This window comes from Marmota marmota, unplaced genomic scaffold (assembly GCF_001458135.2).
Source record: "Marmota marmota marmota unplaced genomic scaffold, marMar, whole genome shotgun sequence".
Classification (NCBI taxonomy): domain Eukaryota; kingdom Metazoa; phylum Chordata; class Mammalia; order Rodentia; family Sciuridae; genus Marmota; species Marmota marmota.
The window spans coordinates 14,337,632-14,354,664 of NW_025999982.1; the positions used below are offsets into that span (position 1 = coordinate 14,337,632).

The window sequence follows — 17,033 nt, forward strand, 5'->3', positions numbered from 1 at the left end:
ATATTATCACCAAAAACTCAAGACATAAAACATAGCTCAATTCAATAACAATGTCTGAGCTTTTAAAATAAGTGCACTAAGCAAATTAAGTCCTGGTTCTTAAGAAGTATTTTTCCTCTAACAACAGTTTCACATACTGATTGGGGCATGAAAGTCATGCAGATAAAAGGTTGGACCAGCAAGCCAACTGGTTTTGAAACTCTTTTGAGTTTCAATCTTGACATATAAAAGAGATTTGGTTGTGGATTCTTTTTAACTTCATGTTTCAGGATCTGCATCACTGAAGGATTTTACAATGGAAGGAGATATTAGAGATAGTTGAACCAAAGGCTTTATGATACAGGTGACCAAAACCAAGCCCCACAAGGACCTTCCCTTTGCTTCCCTCCGGCACCCAGTGTTGCCCAACTCCACACATCTCCTCAGTGCATTTCTATTTTCACCTGTTGGTGGAGTGGCCTCTTCTCCACCATCACCCCAGCAGGTGCTCTTCCCACAGCAAGTGCCAGCAATGTGAACAAAGGTCCTTCCTCCCACCCTGAGTGATCAGAATCACACTATCTAGGTAATAACTCTGACTTTCTTTTCCAGTTTCTTTTATACTAGATGCAATCAGACTTGATGGCATTTTACTGCCAGTTTCTAGTGCAGATGTTTCTCTGCAGCTATTTCTCATGGCTTGTACGACTTGTTAAATTTGGCCCTTACTGCATTTCTACGTGGGTTGAAAATCTTGGGCCTCTCTGTCCTGACATCACCTCTCTGTGAATGCTCCAATATGGTTCATCCCAATGTCCTTCTTGTCGGGGGGACAGAAGGAAAGCCAGGCTAGCAGTTTTACCAACATTGCATATGATCTCATTCAATCTGCATGAGCAGCCCTGAGAGAGGAGTCATGTCCACGCAGCAGATGAGCAAACCAAGGACAGTCCTAGCTGCTGGGCACAGTTATATGGTTAGTGCTGACACTCCATACCCAGCTCAATCTGACTCATTGGTTCTCTTTTTTCATTGCACCATACTGCCTCCCAGGACTAAGAGTCATCAATCCCATCTTTTAGGGAAATTTACCCATGAACTTCATCCCCAGCCCTTTTTTCATTTTCCACTTTGAGACATAGTATCACTAAGATACTTAGAGTCTCACGAAGTTGCTGAGGCTGACCTTGACCTTGTGATCCTCCGCCTTCAGCCCGCTGAGCCACTGGAATTACAGGCGTGTGCCACTACAACCAGCAATATAAATATTTTTAATGTGTTTCCCTGCTAGCTCCCATTCCCCACTATGGAATGACAGAACTAGTTCCCATTCCCCACCATGGAATTACAGAAAGGGAGACAAAAAGAAATGAAGCAAATGCACATTGCAACAGTACATTTGTGTTGGTCTAGATTCCAACTCTCTGTCCACACACCCCAACACCTTCTCCAAAAGCGGGAGGGATAGGAGTGAGAAGCAATGGAACACACTAATTACCAGCTCATGTCCAAGACTGAATGCCTAAGTGCCTGCCCAGGCTGACCATGGTCATGTGGTGTGACTTTAGTCAAGTTACTCAACTGTTCTGTGCCTCTGTTCCTGATAGGTAAAACAGTCATGAGTCTCACATCATAAAGTTATTCTATTAACAAAATGGGAAAATAAATATAAATTCCATAGAACAGTGCCTGACATATATAAGTTTGAATTATTATTTCTCTCCCTCCTTACAAATCAATGCCTCAACAATGAAGTTCCTCTAAAGAAAGTTTCTTATAGATGTATCTTGGACAAGGAAAATTTCAAGGAAAGTTGAGAGAATGTCAAGAGCAGCCAGAAGCTGCTTGAACCTCTGGGGGATAGGCTCACAGACTGCAGGGAAAGGAGAAATGGAAGGGGAGTGCCTTCACCCCCTCTAGGCAAAAGTGGGAAGGTGATGTGCATGTTGCAAGAGTTTAACAAATTTCTATCATTTCCTTTCACCTCAGCCAAGACCTCCTCATTAATCTCATGGCCACTGCTTTTTCTCCTTCCATGGCCTGAAATCATTCAGTGACAATGCTTAGCAAAGGTGGACACATGCCACCTGCTCCTTATTCTCACTCTATGGACCATCACAGTTCTCAGCAAGGCACTCCAGGGAGAGAAATCAGGTCAAAGGATGCTCCTAAGACATACCTTCCATCTTCCTCATCTTCCCCATGACCCATTGAAGGCCAAAAGGACTTGTGCTCCTCCAACCTAAGTCTCCAGCAACTTCACAAGCACATGACCTCTCCATTTGCTCATTCAAATAATTTGAGTAATTGTTTTCAAACCACAACAGCCTCTGGACTTAGCAGTCCTTTGACCAGAAAAGAAACAGGTAAAATATAAAAAGCACTTTCCCAGGAGTCAGAAGAGACAGCCCTTGGCTCCCTTCTATCCCTGAAAGCCACATGATCCTGAGCAAATCACCCCTCTTCCCTATGCTTCTGCTTTATCTTGTGTAAAATGTGAAGATTGGACTCAATGAGTCTCTTCTAACTCTTGTTCATTCCCTCTCTCTCCCTCTCCCACCCTCCCCACCCACCCTGTGATCTTCACTGCTTGTAAGTTTTCCAAAAATAAAATAAAAACAAACACTGTTCATGTTACTAAAGTCTAGTAAGCCCCGGTCCTAAGACAGTGCACCTTGAACTTGGTGTTCAAATACATAAAATTAAATGAAAACACCACAAAAGTGGTTTAATAATAAATCTTTGTGTAAAATTTCCTAGTCCTTCCTTGACCTTAGGATTCTTTAAAGGTGAACCTAGTTACAAATTTATCCCAAACATCCCCCGCCAACCCCATCACCGCAGAGCAGGACAGCATAATGTACACAGGAAATGTTTGCTTCGTATACATTATATTCCCCTGCTTTGGCCAAAGAACAATTAATTCAGAACCTAACAGACTGACCAATTCATTTTTTATTTTTAGGAGAACAGTTCAATATACAGATAATAATAACTCAAACAGATGTAACACAACAAAAAGAAGATCAGAGAAAGATATGTAACAAAAACAAAGTTAATCATTCTCTAACCTAATATATCACAGTATTTTTCCCTAAAGAAACTCATGGTCATCTTTGCTAAAGATATACTCTATGTACAAGTACTTGGACAAAGTCTTTCTGGTTTTTTTTGTTTGTTTGTTTGTTTGTTTGTTTTGGTACTAGAGATTTAACCCCCACTGATTTAACTTTACCACTGAGCTATACCCCCAGCACCGCACTGCTTTTTTTAAGACAGAGTCTCACTAAGTTGCTTAGGGCCTCAATAAATTGCTGAGATTGGCTTTGAACATGCCATCCTCCTGTCTCAGCTTCCTGAGCTACTGGGATCACAGGTATGTACCACTGTGCCCAGCTGACACCATCTTTCTGGAAGCAAAGTAAATTATTTCTGTAATTCCAGCTTTCTACTCTTATATGAGTGACAGTTTTCTCCATCCTCAAGCATCACTTTTAGATTACCTTGTAAGCACAAAGTCCCAATGAGTTAGTTACAAAGATGCACTAATCTGAAGAAAACACGTAATTTAGGAAGCCCTTTTCTAGGGAGACTTATATTGACCCTAATGAGCCATGAAAAGAATATATTGAAGTGAAGATGGCTTCAATATATCCCAAGCCTAAACCTACTTAATTAGTAAGTAATACATAGCAGGACTTGGGAGGGAGTGACTGCCAGGACATGTGCCCACTGCCAGCTGGACCACATGAGACCAAGGTGTCCCTCTGCACAAAAAAAACAGAATGAAATCCTCAGAGAGGGCATCACAATTCCTTTGTAATCCAGGTGCATGTTGGATAATTATGATTTTTAGTGACACACTTGTAGAGGCTTAAAGACTCAAAACATTTGTTCTGTAATAACTGTTCAATCTCTAACAGAACAAATGTGTGTCATGTTCTCCCTAAAAGCACACAGTTGTTGAACATTCTCTTGGTCTTCCCCAACCATGTGTCCCAATTTGAGTAGACATTTTTACTATCCTGCTGTCACTTTCTGATAAGCTAGAGAAAACTTCTTTTACCTTACTATGAGCACACGGTCCTTCTTTGGCACCAACTTGGAATTAAGCCTGGCCTCTTCCTTCTGACTAGCAGCATGCTGCTCTCCATGCTACAAGCCATTGCAAAATCCATCAAGCTAGCATTTACCCTGACAGATAACAGTATGCCAACAGGCACACTAAATGAAAGCAAAAATAAACTGTCACATTGACCACCCTCCTGCAATGGGTTCAAGTCTCCTCATTTAAGAATGCTGACCTCCAAAGACAGAGCATGCCTTGGCCAGGATCACCCAGCCTTTTCATAGCAAGACAGATCTGGACCTCAGCTCTCTCAGCCAAATGTGATTTTTGCTGCCCACAGCTGTTCCTCAGTACTGCAAACCAACCTCTAAGAAATGAGCCCATGCCTTTGCTAAACATTCTCATATTTTTTTAAAGAACTGCATTGCAGATGTCCTTTTTCTGTGTATACATCCTGCATTCCTCCCTTCCTCCCAGGTCTCAAGCAGCACTATGTGAGTATGGAGTTAAAATATTCCATATGACTCAATTAGTCCTCTCCATTTCTTTTTGAAGAGGACAGGGGTGGAGCTGGGCTCCAAGGCATTTATGCATTTGTCCACTACTCCTCTTGGTCCTGCTCTCCATTCAAAGAACATCAGTTCTCTGAGCAAATAGATATAAAAATAGTAGGCAAAATTGGAACCCAAGCCACCCTGCCCCCCCCCCCCCCCCCCAACGCACACAGTTTGGCAAAGAAACCAAGTGGCAGTAGGTCCATGAAAGGCACACTGTGGGGTGGACTTACATATAAGATTCTGGGTAAAAGCTGGCATTTATCAGGAGGAGAAGGATGGATTTTAGAACAGTGTTTAAGATAACAGGCATGTCCTCCTAATTGTCACATATCAGAACCACTCTGATAGTTCTGCTTTGTTACTCGTCTTGACAGCAGACTGGGAAAACAGTCACCATGAAAGGTAAAGATGAGCACTGACTGCTGGAAAGGCTCCAAGAAGAATCAGACTGATTTTCAGAGCTGTGCAAGCCACCAGAAGGTGAGGGAGTAGAAACTGCTAAGAGACCAGGGATCTATGGTGTACATCCCCTGCTGGCAACTATGGCCTGCAGGATAAGCCACCTGCTCTTGCAAATCAAGTTTTGCTGGAGCACAGCCCCGCCCATCATTTGCATGCTGTCTCTGGCTCTTTTCAGGCTATAAAAACAGTGCTGAATAGTTTCAACACAGACTGTATAAATCTCGAAGCCTAAAATATCTCTTGGCTTGCTGATCCCTGCTGAAGGTAGGTTACAGAAGATATTACAGTGGAGAAGATAGACTCATTTCTAAGAGTAAGAATGGAGTCTCTTGGGTTATCTAAGAGGTTCTCTGTCCACTTGAGAGGGTACAACAGCAAACTCATTAAGTTAAAACTCATATCTGGCATGCAGGAAAAACCACATTTCTAATAAGCCCTTATAAGTTAGCAGCATTGACCCCAAGAACAGCTGCTTGTATTTTAAAGTTTGCCTTCCTTGTGGTCATTATTTCTACAAATCAGAAAATAGACCCAGAGAGGATGAAGATAAAGATGACATGAGCAAAGGACACTGATGTACCTTCTGCGTCATCTCCATCATCCTGACCTCACCCTTACCACTGCCAGCACCTACAGACCACTGACCACGTGGCCAGCAATGTGCTAAGCACGGAGCACACATATCCTGACTTAATCCTCACCGCAGCCTGTGTACTTGCGCTGTCTCCACGTGATACATGAGGAAAGTGAATGCAGAACAGCGAAATCACTTGCCCTGGGCCACACAGCCAGGGGTGGAGTGGAACTAGAGTCTTTGCTCGTATCTGCATGTTGTAATGCCTTTTTCTAACTTTCTAATCTTATAAACAGAAGTCCATAGAATAAAAGGTCTAAATGAAAAGTACATAACTAAGAAACGGCAAATCAGAATTTTAGAGCCCAGAATTTCTAGTCTATGATGCTGCTTTCTTCCTCCAAATCCTTATCTCCACTCTTTGTCTCTTTCCTACCTCAGATCCAGCCGCAGGACTCCCACAAGTCTTCTCAGCTTAAGGTCACTCACATAGCTCCATTTCCCTCTATAACAGTTGAACACAAGCATTTGAACAGGTACAAAGTGCCTTGGCCTTTGCAACACCCTGCTCTCCAGTATCTGTGAGTCAGTGTTCACTGTGACAGAGGTAAATCAGATGGGGAATATCAGCAATCTTTTCCTAGTTTGTTTTTGCATAGGTTAAAGTGCTGGTAGCATGGGAAACTTCCTTTAGCTCTGAAAAATAATTCTTTTGGGCATCTAAGGCAAATTAGTATAAAGAACCTTAATATCTTTGCTTAAATCCCTAACACAGACATCATTATAAGTCAACAGAAGAAAAAAAATTCAATGGTTCAAAGGCTTCAAAACAATCCAATCTTGAAAAGAATAAGTATCTTAATTAGATAATGGGTGCCCCAGACCAATGCCAGCCAACAGAACTTCTACGATGATAAAACACTCTGTGGCTGTCCCATTCAGTAGGGTAACTACTAGCCATGTGTGCCTACTGGGCCCTTAAGATGTGGCTGGTACAACGGAGGAGCTGAGTTTTCCATTTAGTGTTAAATTAAATAGCTCATGTGGCTAGTGGCCACCTTAGGAGCCAGCTCAGAACTAGATCACCCTTCCTTGAGCCCTGAGCTAAAGACCAAGCACAGGAGACACAGAGTATGACCCAATGTCTGCTATCTAAGAATTTATAAGTTTTGTGATTGAGAAAATCTACAAAGTCACAAACAGAGTGGCAAATGGTAAAAGCTAAAGGAATTAAGAAATAGCATCTTGGAATCTAGTTCTCCAGAATGAGACCCCTGTCCTTTTGCTGCTACAGTGCAACAGCCTGCTTGAGACCGTGCCCCAGTTGCTCTCACAATCCCTGCTCCTGGCCACTTACAGGAGATGTCATCTCCATCTGTCATGTGCCTTAAGTAACTACCCAGGTGGATCACTGTTCCCCATCAAAGCTTACTAGCTCCCTCAGGCAGAGCAATGAAGAACGGGCTCATCAGGAACGAAACACAGTGGAAACTAGATAAATCCAATTCCTTCATTTCTCACCCTTTTCTTCTCATTTTTCTTCACAGCCTAAAGTCTGAAAGAAAATGGAAACATGATGGAAACAGGAACAGCTGATACTTTGCTCCCTTTAACCGCTTTCCAGAGCTTCCTCCATAAGTCCTGCCAGGGCACTTTTCATTCTTCACCTGGTTTTCAAACTCCCCCTCATATTGAGGGGAACAGCTAGGAAACAGCTTTCTGAGAACCCAATGTCATACTTACAGCAAATAAAGATGCAAGGTGGCAGGAAAAAAGATGTGGGGAAGGGAAAGAGGAGAGATTGACAGGAAGGAGAGGTAAATCTTATGGCACAAATCAGAATGAACAATGAGGAGACAGCAGTTGGCCCCTGTTCTCAGTCACCCCATTCTCAACCAGGACTGGACTACAGTTTCTCTTCTCTAGTGATGAGGAAGTGAACAAAGTGACTGTTTTAAGATCATTTGAGACTTTGTCAGGGCAATGCACAGCCAGTTGTGAGGAAATTAAGTTTTATTCTTTGCTTTTATTGTTTTTTTTGTGTGTGTGTGTGTGTGTGTGTGTGTGTGTGGCAAAATAGCTCAAATGAAAAAATTGTTTTCCATGTAACCTTCCAATTAATGGGAGCCTATATTAATCTTAATTTTAAATTAAACAGAACATTTGGATCACCTCCCACACTTACCCATTATGTTGGAGTCATACTACAAAAAGGAATTCATTCCCCTCCCCTCCCAAAAATGACAAGAGTGTGACAATTTGAGCAGTAATAATCAACTTAGATATTGATGACACTGAGACCCGGTAATAAACTCACAAGTAGATTTTGGTATATAAAAATTCTGAAGGGACTTGCAATTCTTGTTGCTGAAATAGATTTATTGTAAGAAACCATAGTCCATTCCCAACCTACCCAAACAAAATCACTCTGGCTTCAGAAAGGATCTTTGCTTAAATCCCTAACACCAACATCATTTTATAAGTCAACAGAAGAAAAAAAAAAAAAATCAATGGTTCAATGACTTCAAATACCACAGGACCTCATTCTTCCATCCTCCTGGCCATATAAGGCCTCATCTTATATTTCCAACATTTGGACCCCATGAAAGTAGTATTGCAGTTTTGTGGACTTCAACTTTTTAAAAGTCCATGGCAGACAGAGAGGGCTGAGTAGAGCTGAGTAATAATACAAGTCCTTGTTGGAGAGATGGTGGGCATCCATGGCCTTGCTGCTGAGCACTGGGGGTCTACTTGGCAATCAGGAGCACTTGATTGTCCTGTTTTGTTTTGTTTTTTTGTTTTGTTTCAAACTGGGCGTTTTTCTATTTATTTGTTTATTTTATGTGGTGCTGAGCATCAAACCCAGTGCCTCACACACACACTCAGTGGTAAGCAAGGCTCTACCACTGAGCTATGACTGCAGCCCTCTGATTGTCCTATTTAACATGCACAGGGTAAGTGAGGTCTCACAGAACCTCTCATAGAAAGCAACCAGGGTTCCGAAATTTTATCTCCACCCTCATCCTCATGAACAATTCAGTGTGAATGGACAAGAACCAGGAAGAAATATTATTATTCAGGATAATCTTCTGGCCAGAACACAGAGCAATCAGATCAACAAGGCCTTGTTTCTAGAGGACTCTGAGCACCAGGAATGGCTTATACCAAACAGAAACTCTCTTTGTAATAGGATTTTACCTGGTTGTACCTTTGAGACTAGCAATTTAGAAAGAAAAGACCTTCCTTAGAAAAACACCTTAAACATAAACACCCCAACACAAAAACCCAGGGGGAGAGGCAAAGCTGTGGAAAAACAGCCACACCTGAATGCGACTACTGTGATTAAGTTTGAAAGGCATATTGCTGAACTGCTGCTTTCACGGAGGGTATCACTGGATTTATTTTGACTTGGCATTTCCATTCTTTTTACAATAGGATATTGTTTTAAGGGCACAGGCATAATAGTTATATAGCATTATAGTTTATACAGTGGCCATAAGAGTGTCTACTGTCACCCTATTAAATTGCTTTCTGCTGCTGGCCCAGCTTTTACTTCTACAACTTTCTGTGTTCTCAAGCATGATGAAAACTACACTGCAAAATAGAGTTTCATAAATGCAGTTCCTGTAACCAAACCTATAAATGCAACAACCAAAGGAAGGGATTTGCCTCTTTAATAAAATGAATAAGGAGAGGACAATTCTAAATATTTACATAATCTAACAGGATGTTCACATTTGCTTTTGCTAATGAGGTAAATCAGGAACAGAACAAATATTTTGACTGGCAACTAACAGGACAATTTCATGCAGTATCTAATCCTAGACTGGATCCAATACTCAAGGAAAAAAGTGTTCTTTCTATCAAGGGCCTTAGCAGGTCAACATATGACACTGAAATGTGGATGGCAAAATATTGGACCCATGTTAAATTATTGAAGTTAAAAACTGTATTGTGCTTTTTCAAGAGAATATGCTTATTTTTATGAAATAGACCCTGAAGTACTCAGGGGTAAAGGGCCATGAAGTGATTCAGAAAATTATATGTGTGTATGTGTGTATACACACACACATATATGTATGTATATACTCCCTATGTTATATATCATTATATTAAATAATTAATTATTCTATAATACATATTTTATTATATAAAAATCTACATTTTTCTACATATTTTTTAAATTTATTTTTAGTTGTTGATGGACCTTTATTTTATTAATTTATTTATATGTGGTGCTGAGAATAGAACCCAATGCCTCACATATGCTAGGCAAGTGTTCTACCACTGAGCCACACCCCAAGCCCTACATATGGTTTTCTAGAGAGAAAGCAAATAAAAACAGAGCAAAGTGTAAAATGTAAAAAAAAAAAAAAAAGAAAGACAATATGGGCAGAGGTATACAGGTATTCTTTTTACTAGTCTTACAACTTTCCATAAGGTTGCAATTAGAGAAGAACTGACGCTTTCTTCAGCTAGCACAGAGTTATTATTCAAGTCTGCATAGGCCCTATCCCAGGTAGGACACTGGCCTCAGTCTGATTTCCACTTGGCTTTAGATCATTCACACCAGTCAGCAAGGGAGGCAAAAAGAGTTGTGTGTGTGGATGGATTTTTTTTAACTTTCTCTAACTTTTTTATTATAAAAGCAGCATGTGCTCATTATAGAAAATGTAAGGAAAGTACAGAAAACTAATAAAGAAGAAAAATCCACCATATAAATCCATAATGCTAGAAAAAAAATTGTCATTTTGGCATGTTTCCTTTCAATCTTTAAAGTTTTAAGAGAAATGGTATTATGTTATATAAAGAATGTAGCCTGGTGGGGTTTTTTTCTCTTAACTTAATATAACATTTTCCTACAACATACGTAAAAACAAAAGCTTCATTAAATCTTCAATTTCAACACAATATTCATTATTTAGATAGTCCATAATTTCCTTAGTATTTGCCTAAAATTGGTCCTTTGGTTATTTCCAATGTTTATTATACATAATATTGAGTTAAAGATTAAAATTTTTGTACTGGCACTGACGGGGAAGAGGGGAAGTATTTACCTTTATGATAGTTTCACTAATATAGAATTGCTGGGTCAAATGGCATAAGCATTTTTAAGATGAAGTAGAAAAGGCCAAATCACTTTTTAGATATCTAGGGACACATCTTTATTCTTTTAGGGGAAAAGTAACACCTGAATGGGATTACCAAAACTGGACTAGAATTTCCTTTAGGATTTAAAGAAAGGGAAGTTGCCACAGTCCCACTGGGCAAATAACCGGGAGGTGACAAGCAACTTGAAGGTTCAAGCAGGAACTACTTTATTACGGAGCAGCAGGGGTATATACCTAACGGATTACACACAGCTTGACTCAATTAACATCATCTAGATATAGCAGTCAGCCAATAAGGAATCCCCACCATCTTAATGGCTCGCTGGTGTTGCTTCACAAACCACTCCTCCTGGCAAACTGCCAGGCGCCATCTTGACTTGATTTGCATCCCCAATAGGAAGTTATAGCCATAGTCAGAAAACTGCAATCTTCAGGTTCAATTTGGCTCTGGGACAAGTTCTATGAGCTGCATTTTGCCCTCCAAAGAGGAAAGACTAAAATGTTCCAGCCTATATCTACACACATCAACTACTAGACAAGGGATATAGAGACCAACCCAGTGTGAGCATCTGTCATCCAAGAGCCCACCCTATCTTTCTGATGAAAATGGGGTCCTAAAATTTAAGTGTGTGTGTTGGTGGGGGGGGGGGGTTGCACATGAGGAAAGCAATTGGAATTGAAAAGTAAGATTCAGATTCAAACCTTACAAGTTGGGTTTTGTTTCATTTTTCTTCTTTTTTTTTTTTTTTTTTTTTTNTTTTTTTTTTTTTTTTTTTTAGCAGCACAATGACATCAGAAGAGGAAAGGCTCCAAAAGTCAGGAGATGTGCCGTCTCGTCCCATCTGTCCTGAACAAACAACTAGCCTGTTGTTTTGAGTCAAATCTCCCTGGACTACATTTCCTTCTTTATTAAATGACAAGTCAAACAAGGTCCCGAAGAGTTACTCTCAGCTCTCAACTGATTCTACAACATTCTCCTGTTTTAAAGGTGCTGGAGGAAATGGCAGAGAAGTTATTCTCTCTGAATGCTTTTTTTTCTGGTGAGATGGTTAGAATCATCTGCCATAACACGACTAGATCAAGTAACACTTGGTGTACCAAAGGAGGTTCCGCAAACTTTGCATTTCCCATTCCTATAAAAAAATGACCTGAGGGAAAGACAGGGAGATCTGTAAGAAAGGAGAAAAAAGAAGGCTCACCATGGCCATTGCAGTAGTAGATCCACTTCTCTCGGTTCTGAGTTGGAGTCATGGATTTCTTCAGCGCCGCCTTTTCCACAATGGCGCTGGGATCCTGCCTGGGCCCCTTTTTCAGAGTCCTGGAGCTTTTCCGGATACTGCATACTACTATCACCACAAGCACCAGCAGCAGGAAAAGCACAATCATCCAGGGCAAGTGCTCATTGATGTCGAAATGCTTGTGCAGGTTCTGTCTGGGATAGCCCCTCTTGGGGCCCTTGATGGGTGTGCTGGACTTCTCGCCCCCGGTGGCCTCCATAGATGGCAGCAGCTTGAGGATGTGTTGGTGGTGGGGGCCTTGCTGGTGGCTGACTATCTGGAGGCTTGGGAGGGTCTTGTTCACGCCTTCCTCCCCACTGGCTGAGCTTGTGTTGTCAGGGACTGTCCCTTCTTGGATGCTACTCAGTACCTTTGGTCTAACAGAGGCAGAAGAGTTGGATTCTGTTGAGGTCATGCCTAGAAAAAAAGAGTAAGGAGCAGGGAAGAGCTTTTCCATATTTGGGGATCTATATATTCCCTCCTCTCCCTGGCCAGATAATCAAAGAGAAGAACTTTGAAGCTTAATAATAAATTATGTTGCACATTTTCATAAAGGCCTTTTATGAAAAGCACCTTTATTTAGAAGGTAAAATCTGAATAGCTAAACTCACTTCTTGCACAAAAAGCAAGAGCACACTCAGGGATCCACTCCATCTGAGTGTCACATCTTGAGTGGAGAGATGTGTGTTCAATGCTCCAGTCAATTCTAAATTGTTTTGATTATTCAGAAAACTAGTTCAAATTTAATTCCTTTGTTAATTCTCCTCCTTTCTTTAGACTCTTTCATGATGCAATGAGGAGCATATTACTAAGATAAAGAACAGAGATCAAATACAAATCCAAGTCTGATTAAGTGGAAAGTTTGGTAGAACAGGTCAGTGAATAAAATAGAGCAGAACTTTTGTAGCACCTGTTATCAATAGATTAAACAAGATTGGGGCTGACATGAGTAGACTTCCTTCAGAGAAGCTTCCACAAGTAGTTTCATTAAGGAGTGTAAAAAATGGGAATTTGAAGCCCCACGGACAAAACTTGGCCTTGTGCCATTCCCTGAAAAGGCCATTCAAACTCTTTGTGTCTGTTTCTTTATTCCAAAATGGCAGATGTAAAAAAGTTCTCCCTATAGTGTTATGGTAGAGGTCAAATATCTTTACACAAGGGAGTTTGCTGGGGAGCACAGCTCAAGTTGGTTATTATCTCATAAAAATTAAATTTCATCAAAAGGATTAAAAATAAAGGCTAACTCCATATTCTGCCAGAGGTTCAAATGGAATCTCAGGAAGACTTGGATATTTGATGAGGGGCACAAAGTTAAGATCATTGAAAAAAAAAAAACACTTTAAGTTATTCTTTTCCTGATGTGAATGCTAGTCATCTTCAATCTGTTCTATATTTGCTTGTCTTCTGAAGCTTCTAACTTTCCTTTACATTCTTTGCCCTACCTTAGATTCATTGGTTCCTTCCAGATGTAATGGCAATTTCTCCCTTTCTCTCTCTCTTTCCTTCCAGTGGTGTCCACCCAGGGTTATTCCATGTTAGAAAACAATCCAGAAGGAACCTTAAACACTTAAATCACTCACTTAGCAAGTTTGAAACTGAGACCTGAAGAGGTTAAGTGACTTACATGAGGTCATATGCTGTCCTTATTTCTCTAGGTTCTTATTTTTCTAGCTTGATGTGACCTAGTTTTTAGATATTTGATCTCTCCTAATAGAAAACTCCTAAGTTTAAATGTTTCTAACAACTCGAAAGAAGCCAGATTTAATTAGCCACAAAATGAAGGGCTCTTCTCCAAGGGATGACTTTGGAATACACAAAATGGAGAACACATCCTTGATACAAGCCCCCTCATGGTACCTCCAGTGGGCTCAAAGTTTTCCTCAGAGAAATAATCCATGAGGTTAAATTACCTTTGGGAACATAAGTGGAGGAAGGGACTTCATGGGATTCCATGTGCTCAGGGCGTGAAAAGATGGCTGTGCCAGGGGAAGGCGGGGCCATGCTGGAGGCCAGGTGTGTGCCACAGACGTTGTCTGTCTCCTTGGTCCCCGGCTTGATCACCACCAGGTTCTGACTCAGACAGTCTGTGTATGTTTTGCATTTCATCACACTAGAAGGCACATCAGAGAAGGTACCCCGAGGGCACTGCTTACACCGCACGTCCTCGTTCTCTGTCCCTTTCTTCCGCACACCCCAGCCCACAGGACACACTGTATGGGGTGCACAGGTACCATTAAACTGGAACGTGCCAGGTGGGCAAGTGCATTCTCGGTCAGTCAAGGCAGCACAAGGTAATGTCTCAACCATTGGCCGTGGGCATGGCTGACTACAGTCATGGCATCTCTCTATGCCATTTTCATGCCTGGTAAAGGTCCCTGGAGGGCAACTGCTGCAAACTCGCAGGCTTGTGTTGGTACAATGCTCGGAGACATAGGTTCCTGCTGGACACTTGTCACAGGTTAGCACCTGGCCAGTTACACGGTCAACATGGCGGTATGTGCCAGTGAGACTTGGGACCTTAAGTTCTGGCTGAGCCGAGGTGGTGCTAAGGAATCCAAGCTGAAAGAAATAAAAGGGGAAGGGAAAGGAACAAAAACCAAGAAGGTGTTAAATAGGAAAAGGGGAGATGAAAGGACCAGCAATCCCAACACCACCACCATCCTTCTTGTTAAAGATCTGACCGATGCCACATCCACTTGACGCAATAACCTCAAGATGGTAGGAAGAGGGAAACGAAGACTTGAACCACACATTAGTGCCTGATTTACTGGCTGTGAGGCTTTGGTTCAGCTGACCTTTGCCTCAGCTTCCCATTTCCATCTGTAAAATGAAGCTGACAATACTTCTCAAATTGATTATAAAAATCAACTGAGCCGGGCGCAGTTGCACACGATTGTTATCCCATCAGATCGGGAGACTGAGGCAGGAGGATCATGAGTTCAAAGCCAGCCTCAGCAATGGTGAGGCACTAAGCAACTCAGTAAGACCCTGTCTCTAAATAAAATACAAAATAGAGCTGGGGATGTGGCTCAGTGGTTGAGTGTCCCTGAATTCAATCCCTGATACCCGTTCCCCCAGCAAAATATCAATTAAGAATATGAATATGAAAGCACTCTGTGGATAGTATTTTAAAATGGTATATATGGGCTAGGGATGCAGCTCAGTACCATAAACTAATAATGATAATAATAATGATGATGGTGGTCCTATATAGAAGTAAAAAATCCTAAATGTAAGAAGAAAATAAGTGAATAGTTGTCTTCCTTTCCCTGACCCAAATGTTAAGCTGTCATTTCTCAATATCAAAACAAAGCAACTGAGAACCAAGATGGCATGTATTCAAGCTACCACTTTCCTAGCACCATATTGCATGGTCAGGGTTAACCTGTAGACCTGGCATGATTTTTTTTTCAAAGCCTTCTTCTAAATGAAGTTAAACTTCCTCTTTTTTCAAAACAGAGGCAGGCCCTTGGCATTCCTGGTAATGTGCTTTAAATAACAGAGTTGATGCTTTTATATTCACACCCTGTTTATACAGCCTCTGAAGCCTGCAGCTGCTAGGTCATGGGCCTGCAGCCACGAAGACCCGGCAAGAGGGACTCAATAGACATTTCTATTTCTTTCATAGAACAGAAACTTCACTCAGCAAAAAGGATTTTAGGCTAGCTTCAAGATGAAAACTCTAGGGGAAAGCAAATTATTTTTGTGGTACTAAATCCCAAGGTCCTTTGAGAAGTGGAGGAGTAAGAATAGAAAGCTTTTCTGCAGTAATGAAGATTGAGAGGTTTCAGCAGTTCTCACTGTCCTCTACGAAATGGAGAAAGTTGGTAAGAAAACAATAGCTGCCTCAAACTACCAACTACCTGCCCAGGCAAATTCACGCTAAATTTACCACTGTACCAGTAACTAAGAGAATAAACCTAGATTTTTTTTCAAAGTGATTAGAGTTCCTGTCTTAGCATCTTGACACTTCATCCAAGGTTCAGTTCCTCCCCTGCCCCAGAATTTAACCATCTGAACCAAAATTATTTCCCTTAAATTTTTCTTATCCCAAACAAACCTCCAGTTAAGTGACAACAAACACTTTTTGGCTTATAATATTCAGGTTTTTCTTTAATCTGAGACCAAAAGAAAAAAAAAAAGTTTCACTTCATCTTCTTAAGCTTAATTTGATAATAAATTCTGTGATGCCTTCCCTTTTTTCACTCCTGGCTTTACCTTTCCTTTTCTCACCTCTTCTACTTAGAAAATCAGCTCCAGCCACCCTCTTCTGAGCACAGCAGATGCACTAGGTAGAGGGAATTGTCCTGTGGAGGCCAAGTTAATTTGGCAGGTATACCAAGAACAAGATTAGTTCCAATCACCCCAAAACTGAAGATGAGGTCAAAGAGGTTTCCAGGGCCTCTGCTGCATGCTACTTGGAGCTCTTTATTATGTAACATCAACATGCAAAAGCAGTTTTATATAGCCACAGCATCCTGGAAAGTTTGAAAGATTTATAAGGTAACCGAAATGAAAGCAGGCAACAGAATCTGAATCCTGGCCTGGGAGTGGTGGTCAGGGATGAACACTCTGATGTGCAGTGTGACCTAAGTCTGCCCCCCTTCCTCTGTGGAAGGCTGGGCAGTCAGTCACACAAACACACCAGGAGGGTGGCTTTGCAGATCAAGCACAGGTCATAAAATGGCACTGTCTATGAGTATGCATGGGGTTGGGAGTAGACATCTGATATGGTTTAGATATAAGGTATCCCCCTAAAGTTCATATGAGACAATGCAAGAAAGTTTAGAAGTGAAATGATCTGGTTATGAGAGTTTTAACCTAATCAGTGCATTAATCCCAATAGAAATTACTGGGTGGTAACATAGGCAGGTAGGGTATAGCGGGAAGAGGTGGATCATTGGGGGGCCTGCCTTTGGATATGTATATATTTAGTTCCTGGCAAGTACAAATAGAATGTTCATATTCTCTCTCTCTCTCTCTCTCTCTCTCTCTCTCTCTCTC

The 17,033-nt window shown here is 41.2% G+C and overlaps 1 protein-coding gene across 1 annotated transcript in view; it reads right to left on the reverse strand.

Moving 5' to 3' along the window:
• Positions 1 to 17,033, reverse strand: part of Tnfrsf21 (TNF receptor superfamily member 21) — a 69,777-nt gene that overhangs the window by 33,959 nt on the left and 18,785 nt on the right. The window contains exons 2-3 of the mRNA XM_015487836.2: positions 13,940 to 14,588; positions 11,952 to 12,446 (exon numbers count right to left, since the gene is read on the reverse strand). Of these exons, the coding sequence (XP_015343322.1) occupies positions 11,952 to 12,446; positions 13,940 to 14,588 (1,144 nt within the window). The remainder of the gene's footprint in view (positions 1 to 11,951; positions 12,447 to 13,939; positions 14,589 to 17,033) is intronic.